The sequence below is a fragment of the Coregonus clupeaformis genome, chromosome 23 (genome assembly GCF_020615455.1).
Source record: "Coregonus clupeaformis isolate EN_2021a chromosome 23, ASM2061545v1, whole genome shotgun sequence".
Classification (NCBI taxonomy): domain Eukaryota; kingdom Metazoa; phylum Chordata; class Actinopteri; order Salmoniformes; family Salmonidae; genus Coregonus; species Coregonus clupeaformis.
The window spans coordinates 27,428,385-27,448,851 of NC_059214.1; the positions used below are offsets into that span (position 1 = coordinate 27,428,385).

General features: G+C 42.5%; 1 protein-coding gene across 1 annotated transcript in view; it reads left to right on the forward strand.

Moving 5' to 3' along the window:
* The first annotated feature begins 8,675 nt into the window (after window positions 1-8,675).
* The window catches only part of LOC121537017 (solute carrier family 49 member 4), a 59,762-nt gene continuing 47,970 nt past the window's right edge, over window positions 8,676-20,467 (forward strand). The window contains exons 1-2 of the mRNA XM_041844749.2: window positions 8,676-9,372; window positions 17,777-17,870. Coding sequence (XP_041700683.1) covers window positions 9,078-9,372; window positions 17,777-17,870 — 389 coding nt within the window. The 5' untranslated portion in view covers window positions 8,676-9,077. The remainder of the gene's footprint in view (window positions 9,373-17,776; window positions 17,871-20,467) is intronic.

Consider the following 20,467-nt stretch of genomic DNA (forward strand, 5'->3'; position numbering starts at 1 on the left):
GCTGTAAGGAGGCATGAGGACTGCAGATGTGGCCAGGGCAATAAATTGCAATGTCCGTACTGTGAGATGCCTAAGACAGCGCTAGAGGGAGACAGGACGGACAGCTGATCGTCCTTGCAGTGGCACACCACATGTAACAACACCTGCACAGGATCGGTACATCCGAACATCACACCTGCAGGACAGGTACAGGATGGCAAAAACAACTGCCTGAGTTACACCAGGAACGCACAATCCCTTCATCAGTGCTCAGACTGTCCGCAATAGGCTGAGAGAGGCTGGACTGAGGGCTTGTATGCCTTTTGTGAGGCAGGTCCTCACCAGACATCACCGGCAACAACGTCGCCTATGGGCACAAACCCACCGTCGCTGGACCAGACAGGACTGGCAAAAAGTGATCTTCACTGACAAGTCGCGGTTTTGTCTCACCAGGGGTGATGGTCAGATTCTCATTTATCTTCGAAGGAATGAGCGTTACACCGAGGCCTGTACTCTGGAGCGGGATCGATTTGGAGGTGGAGGGTCCGTTATGGTCTGGGGCGGTGTGTCACAGCATCATCGGACTGAGCTTGTTGTCATTGCAAGCAATCTCAACGCTGTGCGTTACAGGGAAGACATCCTCCTCCCTCATGTGGTATCCTTCCTGCAGGCTCATCCTGACATGACCCTCCAGCATGACAATGCCACCAGCCATACTGTTCGTTCTGTGCGTGATTTCCTGCAAGACAGGAATGTCAGTGTTCTGCCATGGCCAGCGAAGAGCCCGGATCTCAATCCCATTGAGCACGTCTGGGACCTGTTGGATAGGAGGGTGAGGGCTAGGGCCATTCCCCCCAGAAATGTCCAGGAACTTGCAGGTGCTTTGGTGGAAGAGTGGGGTAACATCTCACAGCAAGAACTGGCAAATCTGGTGTAGTCCTTGAGGAGGAGATGCACCGCAGTACTTAATGCAGCTGGTGGCCACACCAGATACTGACTGTTACTTTTGATTTTGACCCCCCACCCCCCTTTGTTCAGGGACACATTATTCAATTTCTGTTAGTCACGTCTGTGGAACTTGTTCAGTTTATGTCTCAGTTGTTGAATCTTGTTATGTTCATACAAATATTTACACATGTTAAGTTTGCTGAAAATAAACGCAGTTAACAGTGAGAGGACGATTATTTTTTTGCTGAGTTTGCTTACTACTTTTTAGCTACATTGCAACTGCTAAGCATGTTAGGTAACCCTTCCCTAACCTTAACCCCTTTAGCTAACCCTTCACCTAACCCTAACCCTTTTAGCTAACCCTTCTCCTAATCTTAACCCTTTAACCTAACTCCTGAACTTAACCATAACCTTAACCTCTAACCCTAACCCCTAGCCTAGCTAACGTTAGGGAACTAGCTAACGTTAGGGAACTAGCTAACATTAGGGAACTAGCTAACATTAGCTACCTAGTTAGAATTCATACTTCTTGCACTTAGCAGAGCAGAGCTATTGTGCAAATTTGTAACATTTAATACGAATTGTAATTCGTAACATATCATATACAAAATGGGTGATGACATCTACAAATTAATACATACCATACGAAACGTAACATATCACACTAAATGGAGTGTCTCGGATTTACATTCAGAATAATACGAAATGCTCTGGGACCAGGTTGGGGCGTGCATGGATTATGGTCATTGTAGTTAATTACCACGTTTTCTGTGCTAAACTATGTAGAATATTGGCCTGTTGGAAACTACAACTCCCTACTACATCACATAGTTCAGGCTTAATCTGATTTGTCTCTACAGAAACTGCACATCCAGTTTACAGAAAAAAAATTAAATTCAAATAATTGAACCAAATTTAGGTTAATCTTTCAGCACCAAGCTACATGTATATACTGGGAGTACTAGTACCAGATCAATGTGCAGAGGTACGAGGTATTTAATGTAGATATGAACATGAAGGTAGGGTATAATAATAAGAGTAAAATAAAGAACAGAGTAGCAGCAAATTATGAGTGTAAAAGTGTGTGTGCGTGTGTTTAATATGTGTGTTTGTGTTGTGTCTGTAGGCGTGGGTGGAAAAGGCTCAGCATGGTCAATCTGACGCCAGCCTCCGCAGATGTCAGGGCTTAAATACTTGCGTTTAGCAGAGCAGAGCTATTGTGAAGGAGGTTGTCAAGGAAGTGAGTTTGTGTTTATACAGGATGTACCGCCCCCACCTGCATATGTAGTGTGTGCGTCTGTAGTGTATGAATGAAAGGCAACATGAGGTAAGTATTGATTGTTTGTCATCTGCATCATCAGATCAAATGATCTAATAGGCAATCACAGAAACAGACAGTCAAACAAACACATACACACAGTACACCTCAATCGTGCTGACAACTGCATAGAAGACTATTGACAGTAAAATAATAAGGACACAACTCTAAACTCTTACTTCACGAAGAGTAGGTAGTTTGGCAAGAACAGCAATAATTTGGGTCTCACCTTTCTTTACACGTGCATGAACAAATCAGAGGAAATAAAAACTCAAGTGCGGCGCCATTTTCCCCCCGCTGTGAAGCAGGCAAGAATAATTAATACCTTCTGTGTGTCATGAATCTTTGGAATCCTTCAGAATAAGTGTCCTGTCCAGTATACTTTGTAAATTAATAATTAGGGTGAAAATGATGGAAAATGTGCACAATTATCGATATATTTTACGTTGTGTCACAGTAAAAGGGTGGTAAATCTACTCTGTTAGATATCTGCAAGGACTGGGAAGGGATAAGAGAGTTGGGTGGTTGTGGGTGATTGGTGTAGGCATATGTGCTATATAGGTCCCGTGTAGCTCAGTTGGTAGAGCATGGCGCTTGCAACGCCAGGGTTGTGGGTTCGTTTCCCACAGGGGGCCAATATGAAGAAAAAAAATGTATGCACTCACTAACTGTAAGTCGCTCTGGATAAGAGTGTCTGCTAAATGACTCAAATGTAAATGTCAATATAGCCTAGTTCAGAGTTGACTCTATTTGGTAAATGTTGATTGTTTTATTCTACATACTTTTTAGCTCGGCTACTTTGGGTTGTTTCCAATTATAAATGAAACGGTGCTTCCACACAACACTTTAACGTGTTTCTGACTTGCATTATGGTGCCTAATTCCAACCATCAACAAGATTATGCGTAACGACCAACCTTATTGAGATGCAAACTAACAGAAATATGGTTTGGTATTTGATGAAGAACTTAATTAAGCCTTGTTCACATTTGCAGCATATCCAACTCGAATCTGTTATTTTTCCTGCAGTCTGAACAGCCAAAAAGCACATGGAATCGGATATTTCAAGCAACATACAAATCTTATTCCTGGCCATGCAACGTGTGTCTGAACGATCAAATTTGATTTATTTGCCCTCAAGTGGTTTTTAGACTGTTATTTGGCATATCTTGTTGCTTGTGTAGTGTAGGTTATTCGTAGGTGTTACCGTCAATCAAGGAGTCTGCTTAGGCTGTATCGTGTTCAAAGGCCTTTATTCAAACCACGAGGTTCCAGCGTAAGTACAGACGCAATGTCCGGAGAACCAGACCCAAATAAATCTTACTGTATTCTAACTCTCCGTCGTTGCTCCCCCCTTTATATAGCCTTCCAAGAGTTGAATGGCTCCCTCTACTGTTCAATCCCCGTATCTTACAACCCACTTCCTGTCTGTCATATGTGACGTCACGCTAAAACCTTCCTCTTGCTACTAACATAACCAACATTCCATTTCTTCATGAAAAACATTTAACAAAGACATAATTTTAATACACTACACTTGCTACAGTAGCTACTCTGTTGACAGTTTAACAAGAACATGTGGTAGCCAACTAGCTTGTTAATGGTTTACAAGCAAATGAGTGAATGTGCTATAAAGCTAAACAGTTACCTAGCTAGCTAGTTGACTTCTGTGGCTAGCCAAAAAGGACTTGTTTTCAAAGTTGGATCATTTTATCCTTTGAGGCTTTGAAAGTGTTCCTTTACTATGTTTTTGAACATTCAAAGCAACTGGGAAGCATCCATGGTAGGCATTGTTGTCACTTTAGCTGGCTACATAACTTCTGAGTGATAGGAAGCATGAGCCCCAACACCAATCAGCCTATACCAATGCACACACATCTGTCGTTCCTATGATCACTGGAGTAGCAATGTCAGCAAATGAATGCTGTCTGATCACACACAAATCCGATTTGGTCACTTATAACTTGCGGTTTGGACAGTCAATATTCCAAAACCGATTTCAAAAACAAAACTGATTTGAGCATTAAGCCCTGCAGTGTGAACAAGGCTTTACATACACAAGGTGCAATTTCGAAATGTTGTGCATCAGCAGTTTTTTCTTTTGTTACAGTATGTCAGCCACTGATAGTCAGTCAATTAGCCCAAGTCAGCTAAAATGTTTTAGATTGCTAAGTTAGTTTAGCGGCCAGCTATATTAAACTTGTTATCCTGGTCGAATTACCAGCCGGGGTGCTCCCATTGATTTTGTTAGTCATCTCACTCAGATATCATATTAAAAACGGCAAACATTTCTCTCCACCCTATGGCAAAATGTGTAGAATTGCAGGAAATTAGTTATAATATTGCAAAATCTTCTCTCCGCCCAATGGCAAAATGTGTAGAATTGCAGTAAACTTGCTTTAAAACTGCAACATTTTCTCTACACCCCATGGCAAAATGTGTAGAAATGCACAAAATTAACTCTAAAATGTAAAAAAAATGCTCTCCGCTGTCAATAGTGGCACAGCGGCTCCTGAGTTGCGCAGCGGTCTAAGGCACTGCATCTCAGTGCTAGAGGTGTCACTACAGACCCTGGTTCGATTCCAGGCTGTATCATAATCCGGCCGTGATTGGGAGTCACATAGGGCGGTGCCCAATTGGCCCAGCGTCGTCTGGGTTTGGCCGGTGTAGGCCGTCATTGTAAATAAGAATTTGTTCTTAACTGACTTGCCTAGTTAAATAAAATAAAAATAGGGGATCCACTAAAATGTTTTGCTCGCAATGTGGTGGGGTATTCTTTAAGGCCTGCAAAATGAGCAGCGACGCTGCAAACAACAGTACTTTGTCCCTATTTTCAACGCTTTTGTGTCAATCTTTTTTATCAAGACAAATTAAAAGTGATGGGGCATATGCCAGCTTGCCACACGTTTGCCGGTGGTGCTGCTGTGCTGATCTCTGCAACATGGATAGATGGAAATTGCCACACAATGCTACAAATGAAGAAACATATCCTATATGTATGAGGGGTTGGAACTGGTTCAGGGAACAGAACCAAAAACCAGAAAATAATGACATTTTTCGAGGAACAGAACCAGAACTGAGAACAAAAGTGATCTATACTGTTCTGGAACAGAACAGTTATTTTAAAAGCATGGGAACCGGTTACGTTCTTTTACACAAAGCGCCTATGCAAAGCCCTGACTGTCACTCAGAAACTTCTTCCACTGTCTGCCTGCTTGCCAGCTGAAAGGGAGAGAGAATTTTAATTAGAGAACAATGGATTCACTTTTGCAATGCTAGTTAAGGATACTATAGTGATCACGTTTCAGATTGGATTTATTAACTAGGTGGCATTATGTGTAATGTAATGGAACTAAGAGTCATGATCAAGGGCTAGCTCAGGTCCAACATTATTTAAGCCAAGTCTCTGAAGTTCAAAGACATTCAAAGTTCCTTCATAGAAGCCGCTCCTCCGTAGGTATAATTCTGTGAGCCTAGCTAATTCAGATAATGCATGTCATAACAACAAGATGCCCAGCGCTTCATTCCCAGTGCTCTCCTCACCCGCAAAATTTCAGGCACATGTCACACCCTACACTACACTTGTTTGTCCAATGCATAGCTTTCCTGCTCCATAGAAAGCTTCTGTATCCATTGGTGAAGTAAGTGAATTTCGAGCTAAATGTTTTAAAAAATATATAGATTCCAGATGGTTAAAAAAGGAACAGAAAGGAACTATATACAGTGAGCTCCATAATTCATTGGACAGTGACAATTTTTTTGTTATTTTGGTTCTGTACTCTAGCACTGAGTTTGAAAGGATACAATGACAATGAGGGTGAAGTGCAGACTGTCAGCTTTAATTTGAGGGTATTTTCATACATATCGGATGAACCGTTTACGAATTATAGAAGCTTTTGTACATGGTCCCCCCCATTTTCGGGCATCAAAAATCATTGGACAGTTTAACATAATGTAGAATAAAGTAATCATTGTTAATATTTGGTCGCATATCCTTTGCATGCAATGACTGCTTGAAGTCTGCGATGCATTGACATCACCAGACGCTGGGTATCTTCCCTGGTGATGCTCTGCCAGGCCTGTACTGCAGCCATCTTCAGTTCCTGCTTATTTTGGGGACTTATTGCCTTCAGTCTCCTCTTCAGCATGTAAAATGCATGTTCAATTGGATTCAGATCCGGTGATTGACTCGGCCAGTCAAGGATTTTCCACTTTTTGGCCATCAAAAACCCCTTTGTTGCTCTAGCAGTATGTTTAGGGTCATTGTCTTGTTGCATGATGAAGTGCCGTCCAATGAGTTTGGAGGCATTTGGTTTTATCTGAGCAGATAAAATATTTCTATAGACTTCAGAATTCATTGTTCTACTTCTGTCTGCAGTCACATCATCGATGAAGACAAGTGAGCCTGTTCCACTGGCAGCCATACAGGCCCAAGCCATAACACCCCCTCCACCATGTTTCACGGATGAGGTGGTATGCTTTGGATCATGGGCATTTCTTTTTTTTCTCCACACTTTCCTCTTTCCATCACTCTGGTACATGTTAATCTTCGTCTCATCTGTCCACAATACTTTTTTCCAGAACTCTTGGGGCTCTTTTAGGTGCTTTTTAGCAAACTGTAATCTCGCCTTTCTGTTCTTCAGGCTTATCAGTGGTTTGCATCTTGTAGTGTACCCTCTGTAGTCCTGCTGGTGTAGTCTTCTACGTATGGTAGACTTTGACACATCTACACCTGCATCCAGGAGAGTGTTTTTGATCTGTTGGGCTGTTGTCAGGGGGTTTTCTTCACCATAGAGAGTATTCTCCGGTCATCCACTACAGTGGTCTTCCTCGGTCTACCGGGTCTTTTGACATAATTGAGTTCACCGGTTGTTTTTTTCTTGTTAATGATGAACCAAACTGTTGACTTGGGCATGGCCAGGGTTTTTGCAATGTTCCTGATTGATTGATTTTCATTTCTGAGCCTTATGACGGCCAGCTTCATTTGCATCGACACTGCTGTCTTCCTCATGTTGTCACACCACAACAACAACCTCCAAAGGCAATAGCAAAGTCTAGAATCAATGCTATTCATCAACAGCTCTCCTGCATTCACTAACGACACAAATGAATACACCTGCCTAACAACACACATCTGTGAAGCCAATTTAACAAATACTTGTAGTACCTTAAAATGGGGGGACCATGTATAAAAGGTGCTATCATTTCTAAACAGTTCATCCGATATATATGAAAATACCCTCAAATTAAAGCTGACAGTCTGCACTTCACCCTCATTGTCATTGTATCCTTTCAAACTCAAAGTGCTAGAGTACAGAACCAAAATAACAAAAAAATTGTCACTGTCCAATGAATTATGGAGCTCACTGTAAATCGTTATTTTTTTGGTTCGAACCAGTTCAGAACTTTATTTTGCTGGTCAGAACAGTGGAACAGGACCCCCCCCCAAAAAAAATGGTTCTGTTCAGAACGAAACGATTGGAATTTTTTTTTGGTTCCAATCCCTGTCTAAACAATTAGTATCTCAACATTTTTAGATAGGCAAGTCAAAGTGTCTAAATACTATCTCGAAATTTCAAGGTAGTATCAACATTCTTATATTTTTTCGTGGCGGAAATGGGCTTCCATAATCAACTGTTTTCATTTTTTCATACTTTTAAAAAACAGTACGTCTGCTAACATGTCCTCCAAAAAAAAGAAGGAATTTCAACCATTGTTATTATTTTTTTTAAACATCTTTATTGCGGGACTTTTATTTTGAAGGGAAATCGCGTAGGTCACAGCCTTATTCTCGCTAGGTCTTCCTTATTCTTGCTGGCTTCTCAGAGGTTATTTTTTCCCATTGAGAATGATAGAGGTCTCTAGTGGCAAAAAGGCTATTTTAGCGAGGGCAGCGCCATTGAGTGCTTCCACCATTTTAATGTCGTCAACTGAGTGGGACTTCCAACTTCATTGGCTGATCCCTCCTTGTGGCCCTGTCCAACAGGCCGATCAGCCAATCATGAAGAAGAAAATGGACTACTTCAAGATGGAGATTGCTTCAATGGCGCTGGCCATGCTGTCACGTGCGCCATAATGGCACTCATAAAAACATGAGTCCTTTATCTATCTCTATGCTTTTCTTTTTTTTCATGGATAAGGTAATGTTGAACTAAGGGGGCCATTCCGACTCAACAAGGGATGAAAATCCAGTTAACATCTATTGAGTTAACATCTATTGAGGAAGGGACCAACATGGATGAGAACGGGGTTGTAGTCCCCTGTAGCTCAGTTGGTAGAGCATGGCGCTGACAACGCCAGGGTTGTGGGTTCGGGGGGCCAGTATGAAAATGTATGCACTCACTAATTGTAAGTCGCTCTGGATAAGAGCGTCTGCTAAATGACGTAAATGTATTCATTAGTCGGATTCTGCTGGAAAACGTTTCATCTGTTGCAAAACGTTTTGCAACGGAAATCGTTTACCGTTTACTTTAGGAACCGAACAGAAGCAAAAATAGCAAAAGAAACCAAACGGGGAGGGACCTACATTTTTTTGTCGTTGCAAAAAGTTTTACGTTGGTGAAGTAACAGACGAAACGTTTTTTAACGTAATCCAAATAATAGTAATGCATACACCCCAGGTTTCGGTTTCAAAATTGTGACCATATCCGTGACTGTCCAGGCATGCGCAGTGAAGTTTGAATTGAAGCAATGACATCGATTGTTATTGTGTCTCTGGGCAACTGATATTGAAGTTAGATACCGGTACATTTGTTGACATTGTGTAATCGAAGATTGGACATCTCGCGCGGACTAAATCACTTCTGAACGAACGCTACATTGTATCAAATGCGATGGGTGCTGCATCGAGCACCGAGGGCGAAAGGGAACCTCTACTTGTTCATCCTAACCGCGAGACGAGCATTCAGCCAGTTTACAGCCAAGTCTACGGGAGAAGATGGCTGGTTCTGACTCTGTTTTCCTTGTTGGCGTTCATGCAAGGGATAGTATGGAACACTTGGGGCCCAATTCAGAACTCTGCCATGCACGCGTACGATTTCGCCAAATCTGATATCGCCGTTCTGGTTCTATGGGGGCCAGTGGGGTTCGCCCCTTGGCTGCTATTTATGTGGCTAATGGACAAAAAGGGTGAGTTGTTTTGTTCCAAATGGCAGTTGACAATACTGTACTGGAACACAATGTACTTTCCTTCATGTATATTTTTACAATTGTATGTCTCCATTCCAAAATTATATTTCCCCAGAATTGTTTTATTGCAAAGTGCAGGAAGTTGTGGATTGTTGACACATAAATCCCAATAACATTTTCAAGAGAAGATATTGATGAGAAATCAAAGATCAAAGTTGATCAGCTAAGCCCCCCTCCCCCCCCCAACCAAATCAACCACAAGAAAGGGAAACAAACAAACATTTAAATGTTTTCCCTCAGACATACCAAGTTTCCCTCAGACTGACCTAGTTTCAATGTTGTTGTTGGGCCAATAACTAGATAAGAATAGTTAAAATACCCTCGCTTTATCACCATTTCCTACTCAGTAGAATATCAGGACCCCAGACTACTGTAAATGATTAAACCATGAGAAAGTCATCATAGAGACACGTGTCACACCTACACGTAAGACAATGATGCTTGGCCCACAAAGGGTCTGAACAACAAGTAAACCATCACAATTATTCCCTATGTTTACATCTGTCATCATATAGGTTGGCCTCACAGTTTCTCTGACACACAGAAAGAACATAATGTTTCTGTCTTTTCAGTATGTTCTCTTCACCAAGTCTTTTGAGTAATCATTACAATCCAGCCACCATAGAATAACATGTACCTGTAATAAATGGTGACTGACTTACTGCCTCTGTGGAATTTTGGCTAGGGACCACTTATGTCTTAGTCTGTGAAATCTGTTTCACCAAGCTCTCAAACAACACAGTCCAGTCAAAAGTGTCATTTACTGGCAGTTAAAGTAACACTTAGAAGGAGCCACGCATAAGTGTCTTGACGAGTGCTGCCATACCAAGTTTAACTGCCAGTCACCTTTTATTTATTTATTTCACCTTTATTTAACCAGGTAAGCCAGTTGAGAACAAGTTCTCATTTACAACTGCGACCTGGCCAAGATAAAGCAAAGCACTGCGATAAAAACAAAAACAACACAGAGTTACACATGGGATAAACAAAACGTACAGTCAAAAACACAATAGAAAATGAATGTATATACAGTGTGTGCAAATGTAGTAAGTAAGGCAATAAATAGGCCATAGTGCAAAATAATTACAATTTAGTATTAACACTGGAGTGATAGATGTGCAGAAGACGATGTGCAAATAGAGATACTGGGGTGCAAATGAGCAATATACAGTGGGGGAAAAAAGTATTTAGTCAGCCACCAATTGTGCAAGTTCTCCCACTTAAAAAGATGAGAGAGGCCTGTAATTTTCATCATAGGTACACGTCAACTATGACAGACAAAATGAGGAAAAAAAATCCAGAAAATCACATTGTAGGATTTTTAATGAATTTATTTGCAAATTATGGTGGAAAATAAGTATTTGGTCACCTACAAACAAGCAAGATTTCTGGCTCTCACAGACCTGTAACTTCTTCTTTAAGAGGCTCTTCTGTCCTCCACTCGTTACCTGTATTAATGGCACCTGTTTGAACTTGTTATCAGTATAAAAGACACCTGTCCACAACCTCAAACAGTCACACTCCAAACACCACTATGGACAAGACCAAAGAGCTGTCAAAGGACACCAGAAACAAAATTGAAGACCTGCACCAGGCTGGGAAGACTGAATCTGCAATAGGTAAGCAGCTTGGTTTGAAGAAATCAACTGTGGGAGCAATTATTAGGAAATGGAAGACATACAAGACCACTGATAATCTCCCTCGATCTGGGGCTCCACGCAAGATCTCACCCCGTGGGGTCAAAATGATCACAAGAACAGTGAGCAAAAATCCCAGAACCACACGGGGGGACCTAGTGAATGACCTGCAGAGAGCTGGGACCAAAGTAACAAAGCCTACCATCAGTAACACACTACGCCGCCAGGGACTCAAATCCTGCAGTGCCAGACGTGTCCCCCTGCTTAAGCCAGTACATGTCCAGGACCGTCTGAAGTTTGCTAGAGTGCATTTGGATGATCCAGAAGAGGATTGGGAGAATGTCATATGGTCAGATGAAACCAAAATAGAACTTTTTGGTAAAAACTCAACTCGTCGTGTTTGGAGGACAAAGAATGCTGAGTTGCATCCAAAGAACACCATACCTACTGTGAAGCATGGGGGTGGAAACATCATGCTTTGGGGCTGTTTTTCTGCAAAGGGACCAGGACGACTGATCTGTGTAAAGGAAAGAATGAATGGGGCCATGTATCGTGAGATTTTGAGTGAAAACCTCCTTCCATCAGCAAGGGCATTGAAGATGAAACGTGGCTGGGTCTTTCAGCATGACAATGATCCCAAACACACCGCCCGGGCAACGAAGGAGTGGCTTCGTAAGAAGCATTTCAAGGTCCTGGAGTGGCCTAGCCAGTCTCCAGATCTCAACCTCATAGAAAATCTTTGGAGGGAGTTGAAAGTCCGTGTTGCCCAGCGATAGCCCAAAAACATCACTGCTCTAGAGGAGATCTGCATGGAGGAATGGGCCAAAATACCAGCAACAGTGTGTGAAAACCTTGTGAAGACTTACAGAAAATGTTTGACCTGTGTCATTGCCAACAAAGGGTATATAACAAAGTATTGAGAAACTTTTGTTATTGACCAAATACTTATTTTCCACCATAATTTGCAAATAAATTCATTAAAAATCCTACAATGTGATTTTCTGGATTTTTATTTCTCAATTTGTCTGTCATAGTTGACGTGTACCTATGATGAAAATTACAGGCCTCTCTCATCTTTTTAAGTGGGAGAACATGCACAATTGGTGGCTGACTAAATACTTTTTTTCCCCACTGTAAATAGCAATATGGGGATGAGGTAGTTGGGTGGGCTAATTACAGATGGGCTGTGTACAGGTGCAGTGATCTGTAAGCTGCTCTGACAACTGATGCTTAAAGTTAGTGAGGGAGATAAGAGTCTCCAGCTTCAGAGATTCTTGCAGTTCGTTCCAGTCATTAGCAGCAGAGAACTGGAAGGAATGGCGGCCAAAGGAGGTGTTGGCTTTGGGGATGACCAGTGAGATATACCTGCTGGAGTGCATACTACGGGTGGGTGTTGCTATGGTGACCAATGAGCTAAGATAAGGTGGGGATTTGCCTAGCAGTGATTTATAGATGACCTGGTGCCAGTGGGTTTGGCGACGAATATGTAGTGAGGGCCAGCCAATGAGAGCGTACAGGTCACAATGGTGGGTAGTATATGGGGCTTTTGGTGACAAAACGGATGGCACTGTGATAGACTACATCCAATTTGCTGAGTAGAGTGTTGGAGGCTATTTTGTAAATGACATCGCCGAAGTCAAGGATTGGTAGGATAGTCAGTTTTAGGAGGGCATATTTGGCAGCATGAATGAAGGAGGCTTTGTTGCGAAATAGGAAGCCGATTCTAGATTTAACTTTGGATTGGAGATGCTTAATGTGAGTCTTGAAGGAGAGTTTACGGTCTAACCAGACACCTAGGTATTTGTAGTTGTCCACATATTCTAAGTCAGACCCGCCGAGAGTAGTGATTCTAGTCGGGCAGGCGGGTGCAAGCAACGTTCGATTGAAGAGCATGCATTTAGTTTTACTAGCGTTTAAGAGCAGTTGGAGTCTACGGAAGGAGTGTTGTATGGCATTGAAGCTCATTTGGAGGTTTGTTAACACAGTGTCCAATGAAGGGCCAGATGTATACAAAATGGTGTCGTCTGCGTAGAGGTGGATCTGAGAGTCACCAGCAGCAAGAGCGACATCATTGATATACACAGAGAATAGAGTCGGCCCGAGAATTGAACCCTGTGGCACCCCCATAGAGACTGCCATAGGTCCAGACAACAGGCCCTCCGATTTGACACATTGAACTCTATCTGAGAAGTAGTTGGTGAACCAGCCGAGGCAGTCATTTGAGAAACCAAGGCTATTTAGTCTGCCAATAAGAATGCAGTGATTGACAGAGTTGAAAGCCTTGGCCAGGTCGATGAAGACGGCTGCACAGTACTGTCTTTTATCGATCGCTGTTATAATATCGTTTAGGAAACCAGATTGCATAGCGGAGAAGGTGGTCCTCTGTGGTCCTCTGTAGCTCAGCTGGTAGAGCACGGCGCTTGTAACGCCAGGGTAGTGGGTTCGATCCCCGGGACCACCCATACACAAAAATGTATGCACACATGACTGTAAGTCGCTTTGGATAAAAGCGTCTGCTAAATGGCATATTATTATTATTATTATTATAAGGTACGGTGGGATTCGAAATGGATGGTGATCTGTTTGTTAACTTGGCTTTCAAATACTTTCGAAAGGCAGGGCAGGATGGATATAGGTCTGTAACAGTTTGGATCTAGAGTTACACCCCCTCTGAAGAGGGGATGACCGCGGCAGCTTTCCAATCTCTGGGGTTCTCAGATGATACGAAAGAGAGGTTGAACAGGCTAGTAATAGGGGTTGGTACAATTTCTGCTGCTAATTTTAGAAAGAAAGGGTCCAGATTGTCTAGCCCAGCTGATTTGTAGAGGTCCAGATTTTGCAGCTCTTTCAGAACATCAGCTATCTGAATTTGGGTGAAGGAGAAGCGGGGGGGCATAGGCAAGTTGTAGCGGGGGGGCAGAGCTGGTGGCCAGGGTAGGGGTAGCCAGGTGGAAAGCATGGCCAGCCGTAGCAAAATGCTTATTGAAATTCTCGATTATTGTTGATTTATCGGTGGTGACAGTATTTCCTAGCCTCAGTGCAGTGGGCAGCTGGGAGGAGGTGCTCTTATTCTCCATGGACTTTACAGTGTCCCAAAACTTTTTGGAGTTAATGCTACAGGATGCACATTTCTGTTCGAAAAAGCTAGCCTTTGCTTTCCTAAATGATTGTGTATATTGGTTCCTGACCTCCCTGAAAAGTTGCATATCGCAGGGGCTGTTCGGTGCTAATGCAGTACGCCATCTGATTTAAAATAATTAGCTAACACCCAGAACACACTATCAGGTGACAAAAAGAGTTGGAAACATAAAAGCAAACAACATATAAAGCATATTAAAGCAAAGGGCATCTGTCATAAGTTTGTCAAGTGGTTAGTTAGTCATCTAGGAACATCCCATGACTGTCTCTCTAAAACAAACGTGACGTGGCTATGGGTGTTACATAATCAAAACACTTCATAACGGTGTAATACAACATTTAGAATGTCAGTGAAATCATGGCTGTAGTTTCCCAGAGCTGACTGTTAAATATGGCCCTAAAGAGGAAAGTGTTTGTAAAGTTTCCCCTCTGAGTCAGGGGTTTCTAGAATTGGAGAAGTACATAAACGGAGATCACTCCGTATGAGTTTGTGTTAGAGTTGTGTGCAGCGGTCCATCTGATTTCAACATTTTAAAGCACTAAAATTTTTAGAGACCCCTCAGGGATGTGCATGCAGGCAGGGGTTGTTACATGTTGCTGTTATTCCAAAGATGGTGTGCCTGACTCTCAAATGAAGGAGATTATTTCCTAATCGAGTTATAATCTGACATGACAAGTCACACTTCTCCTATTTCTACCTAGTACACTCTTATATCAAAGTTAGAAGTTTACGATTTTTTGCTACTGTAGTATTTAGGCCAAACCCGATGAAATGCAGCTCCAACGACTGCCTGGTATAGATTAGATTTTTGATGTATTTTGTACACAAAGGATCCACATACCAGGTGTTGCTATGGTGACCAATGAGCTAAGATAAGGTGGGGATTTGCCTAGCAGTGATTTATAGATGACCTGGTGCCAGTGGGTTTGGCGACGAATATGTAGTGAGGGCCAGCCAATGAGAGCGTACAGGTCACAATGGTGGGTAGTATATGGGGCTTTTGGTGACAAAACGGATGGCACTGTGATAGACTACATCCAATTTGCTGAGTAGAGTGTTGGAGGCTATTTTGTAAATGACATCGCCGAAGTCAAGGATTGGTAGGATAGTCAGTGTTACGAGGGCATGTTTGGCAGCATGAATGAAGGAGGCTTTGTTGTGAAATAGGAAGCCGATTCTAGATTTAACTTTGGATTGGAGATGCTTAATGTGAGTCTTGAAGGAGAGTTTACGGTCTAACCAGACACCTAGGTATTTGTCCACATATTCTAAGTCAGACCCGCCGAGAGTAGTGATTCTAGTCGGGCAGGCGGGTGCAAGCAGCGTTCGATTGAAGAGCATGCATTTAGTTTTACTAGCGTTTAAGAGCAGTTGGAGTCTACGGAAGGAGTGTTGTATGGCATTGAAGCTCGTTTGGAGGTTTGTTAACACAGTGTCCAATGAAGGGCCAGATGTATACAAAATGGTGTCGTCTGCGTAGAGGTGGATCTGAGAGTCACCAGCAGCAAGAGCGACATCATTGATATACACAGGGAATAGAGTCGGCCCGAGAATTGAACCCTGTGGCACCCCCATAGAGACTGCCAGAGGTCCAGACAACAGGCCCTCCGATTTGACACATTGAACTCTATCTGAGAAGTAGGAACCACAAAGGAACCACATACCAGCATCTGCCATTATTTAGTTGTGCCATCTTTAGTACATGGAGATCTAACAGACAGGAACAGAGAGTTCCTAAAGGGAACCCACAGAAACATTTGAAGATACAGAATGTAGGTTTCCCCAACATTTCTCAAAATGTCATATCTGATCAAAATAAGATTTTAGTTTATCTGATGATCGGATTAGGCCTATTTCTACTGTCAATTTGTCACCAATTGTGTACTTTCTCAGCTAGTGACTCACTCATCACTACCAAGAGGAAATTGGGAAACAGATGATGACTGTAGGGGAACAGAAGTTCTCTTAAATTATGGTCATGTGGTGGAACTGAAAATGTAGACTTAAGTCAGACAGGAAGCTGCATTTCTCTGGGTTTGTATATGAGGAAGAGAACTGGGATGTTGTGGTTTGGGGGAAGTTGACTGGACACTAGTGATTCATATTTGGGATAATGTTTAGAATGAGGTCTCAAAAATTCTACAAAATACACTACATGACCAAAAGTATGTGTACACCTGCTTGTCGAACATCTCTCATTCCAAAATCATGGCCATTACCATGGAGTTGGTCCCCCTTTGCAGCTATAACAGCCTCCACTCTTTTGGGAAGGCTTGTTGGAACATTGCTGCGGGGACTTGCTTCCATTCAGCCACAAGAGCATTAGTGAGGTCGGGCACTGATGTTGGGCGATTAGGCCTGGCTCGCAGTCGGCTTTCTAATTCATCCCAAAGTGTTTGATGGGATTGAGGTCAGCACTCTGTGCAGGCCAGTCAAGTTCTTCCACACCGATCTTGACAAACCATTTCTGTATGGACCTCGCTTTGTGCACGGGGGCATTGTCATGCTGAAACAGAAAAGGGCCTTCCCCAAACTGTTGCCGCAAAGTTGTAAGCACAGAATCATCTAGAATGTCGTTGAATGCTGTAGCATTAACAATTCCCTTCATTGGAACTAACGGGCCTAACCCGAACCATGAAAAACAGCCCCAGACGATTATTCCTCCTCCGCCAAACTTTACAGTTGGCACTATGCATTCGGGCAGGTAGCGTTCTCCTGGCATCCGCCAAACCCAGATTCGTCCGTCGGACTGACAGATGTTGAAGCGTAATTCATCATTCCAAAGAACACGTTTTCACTGCTCCAGAGTCCAATGGCGGCGAGCTTTACACCACTCCAGCTGACGCTTGGCATTGCGCATGGTGATCATAGGCTTGTGTGCGGCTGCTCGGCCATGGAAATTCATTTAATGAAGCTCCCGATAACAGTTATTGTGCTGACGTTGCTTCCAGAGGCAGTTTGGAACTCGGTATTGAGTGTTGCAACCGAGGACAGATGATTTTTACGTGCTACGCTCTTCAGCACTCGGCGCTCCTGTTCTGTGAGCTTGTGTGGCCTACCACTTCGCGGCTGAGCCGTTGTTGCTACTAGGAGTTTCCACTTCAAAATAACAGCACTTACAGTTGACCGGGGCAGCTTTGGCAGGGCTGAAATCTGACAAACTGACTTGTTGGGAAGGTGGCATCCTATGACGGTGCCAAGTTGAAAGTCACTGAGCTCTTCAGTAAGGCCATTCTCCTGCCAATGTTTGTCTAAGGAAATTGTATGGCTGTTTGCTCGATTTTATACACCTGTCAGTAATGGGTGTGGCTGAAATAGCTGAATCCACTAATTTGAAGGGGTGTCCACATACTTTTGTATATATAGTATAGTCGTACTGTAACCTTTGGAAGAATAATACAGAATACAAAATAACCTCAAATGTTTCTCTCTCTACTCCCCAACCTAACCTACCTCAACTCCACCTCTCCCTATCTCTCTCTCCCCTCTTCTATTTCCTCTCTCTCCATCTCTCCCCTCTTTTTCCACCTCTCCCCTCTCTCTCCATCTCTCCCCTCCTGTGCTGCAGGTCTGCGCGCATCTCTTCTACTGTCAGCCTTCTTCATGGTGATTGGGGCAGCGCTGCGAAGTGTCCCTGTACCAGAACAACAACTAAGGCGATGGTAACAACACACACTCCCTCACACCCAGAGCCATGCTATATACTTTATATATAGTCCATACCAGCGGTCTCCAACCTTTTCTAGCATGAGAGCTACTCATCTTTTGAAAACTTTCAAATAGGAACATTCTTCTCTTCTCCTCTTGCCTGCAACTATTCCCCTGGTCCTTAGTGTACAAGAGAAAGTAGTGCACTATGTTTTCTGTCAATATACCTGGTAAAATAATGGTTAATAAGCAACTCTTAAGGAGGGTCCTAAGAAATCAGTGATTTTTGTCTCCAAATTCTGTTAGATATTTTCCCAAATGATGTATCCTCAGTTAGATTTTTCCTTGTTTTAGATTATTTTTGTTTTTCACTCTCAAAATTACAATTGTTTATAGAGAAACAACGAAATTGGATGTTCAGAGTCCATGTCAATGCTTAAATCGCATCAGAAGACCATTTTTGGGGGAGGTCTGGAAGAGAACAAACAGATTTTGTAGTTTTTTTGTACGCATCTAGTGAGTGAGGAATGTGCCGTCTAATGTGCCTGTTTAGTGATGGTTCTGTACTGCTGCTGCTCACTTCATGGCAAAGTTAGCAAATAACAAATATTAGATACAAATGATACTGTACACTTCCTCATAATATACATCTACCAGGTAAGCCTACTTTGTAATTAACATTTAATTGAGAAGGTTTTGTTGAAAGTATTTCTGTCAACCCACCACGGTTATCACATCAACTGGCTTCACACGGAGTGATAGACAAACACGTGCACCACACAGACAGACAGCGGCAATATTGCTGGAAATTAATTGGCAGATATTGTCTTAGGTTTGGCTTTTTAAGCCAATACTGGTTTACCAGGGGTGAGATAATGTCAATGTTGTGTTGATTAGATAGTCGCTGGGAGGTTGCGGTGTTTGATACTTGTGAGGTGGAAGACATGAAAATTGCATGTACGTTCAGAATTGTTTGGCGAGCTACTCATAGGTGGCCTGCGAGCTACTGGTAGCTTGTTATCTACCTGTTGGAGACACCTGGTCCATACTGTATAGTCAGGGGTGGGCAAATTACGGCCCGAGCCCATTCAATCTGGCCCACGGGAGGTTTGTTGTATGTAGAAATTATAATGGACCTATACACTACCAGTCAAAACTCTGAACACACCTACTCATTCAAGTTTTATTTATTTTGTAGAAATATTTTTTACATTGTAGAATAATAGTGAAGACATCAAAACTATGAAATAACACATATGGAATTATGTAGTAACCAAAAAAGTGTTAAACAAATCAAAATATATTTTATATTTGAGATTCTTCAAATAGCCACCCTTTGCCTTGATGACAGCTTTGCACACTCTTGGCATTCTCTCAACCAGCTTCATGAGGTAGTCACCTGGAATGCATTTCAATTAACAGGTGTGCCTTGTTAATTTGTGTAATTTCTTTCCTTAATGAGTTTGAGCCAATCAGTTGTGTTGTGACAAGGTAGGGGTGGTATATAGAAGATAGCCCTATTTGGTAAAAGACCAAATGCATATTATGGAAAGAACAGCTCAAATAAGCAAAGAGAAATGACAGTCCATCATTACTTTAAGACATGAAGGTCAGTCAATCCGGAACATTTCAAGAACTTTGAAAGTGCTGTCGCAAAAACCATCAAGCGCTGGCTCTCATGAGGACTGCCACAGGAACGGAAGACCCAGAGTTACATCTACTGCGGAGGATAAGTTCAGTAGAGTTAACTGCACCTCAGATTGCAGCCCAAATAAATGCTTCACAGAGTTCAAGTAACAGACACATCTCAACATCAACTGTTCAGAGGAGACTGCGTGAATCAGGCCTTCATGGTCGAATTGCTGCAAAGAAACCACTACTAAAGGACACCAATAATAAGAAGAGCTTGGGCCAAGAAACACGAGCAATGGACATAGACCGGTGGAAATCTGTCCTTTGGTCTGATGAGTCCAAATCTATTTAGAATTCAAGGCACACTTAACCAGCATGGCTACCACAGCATTCTGCAGCCATACGCCATCCAATCTGGTTTGCGCTTATTGGGACTATAATTTGTTTTTCAACAGGACAATGACCCAAAACAAACCTCCAGGCTGTGTAAGGGCTATTTTATCAAGAAGGAGATTGATGGAGTGCTGCATCAGATGACCTGGCCTCCACAATCACCCGACCTCAACCCAATTGAAATGGTTTGGGATGAGTTGGACCGCAGAGTGAAGGAAAAGCAGCCAACAAGTGCTCAGCATATGTGGGAACTCCTTCAAGACTGTTGGAAAAGCATTCCTCATGAAGCTGGTTGAGAGAATGCCAAGAGTGTGCAAAGCTGTCATCAAGGCGAAGGGTGGCTACTTTGAAGAATTTAAAATCTAAAATTCTGATTTGTTTAACACTTTTGCTTACTACATGATTCCATATGTGTTATTTCATAGTTTTGATGTCTTCACTATTATTCTACAATGTAGAAAATAGTAAGAAATAAAGAAAAACCCTTGAATGAGTACATGTCTAAACTTTTGACTGGTACTGTAGGTGTCAAAATTATTGGCACCCCTGTTTTCAAAAATGTTTTATGAGATTGGAGAACACATTG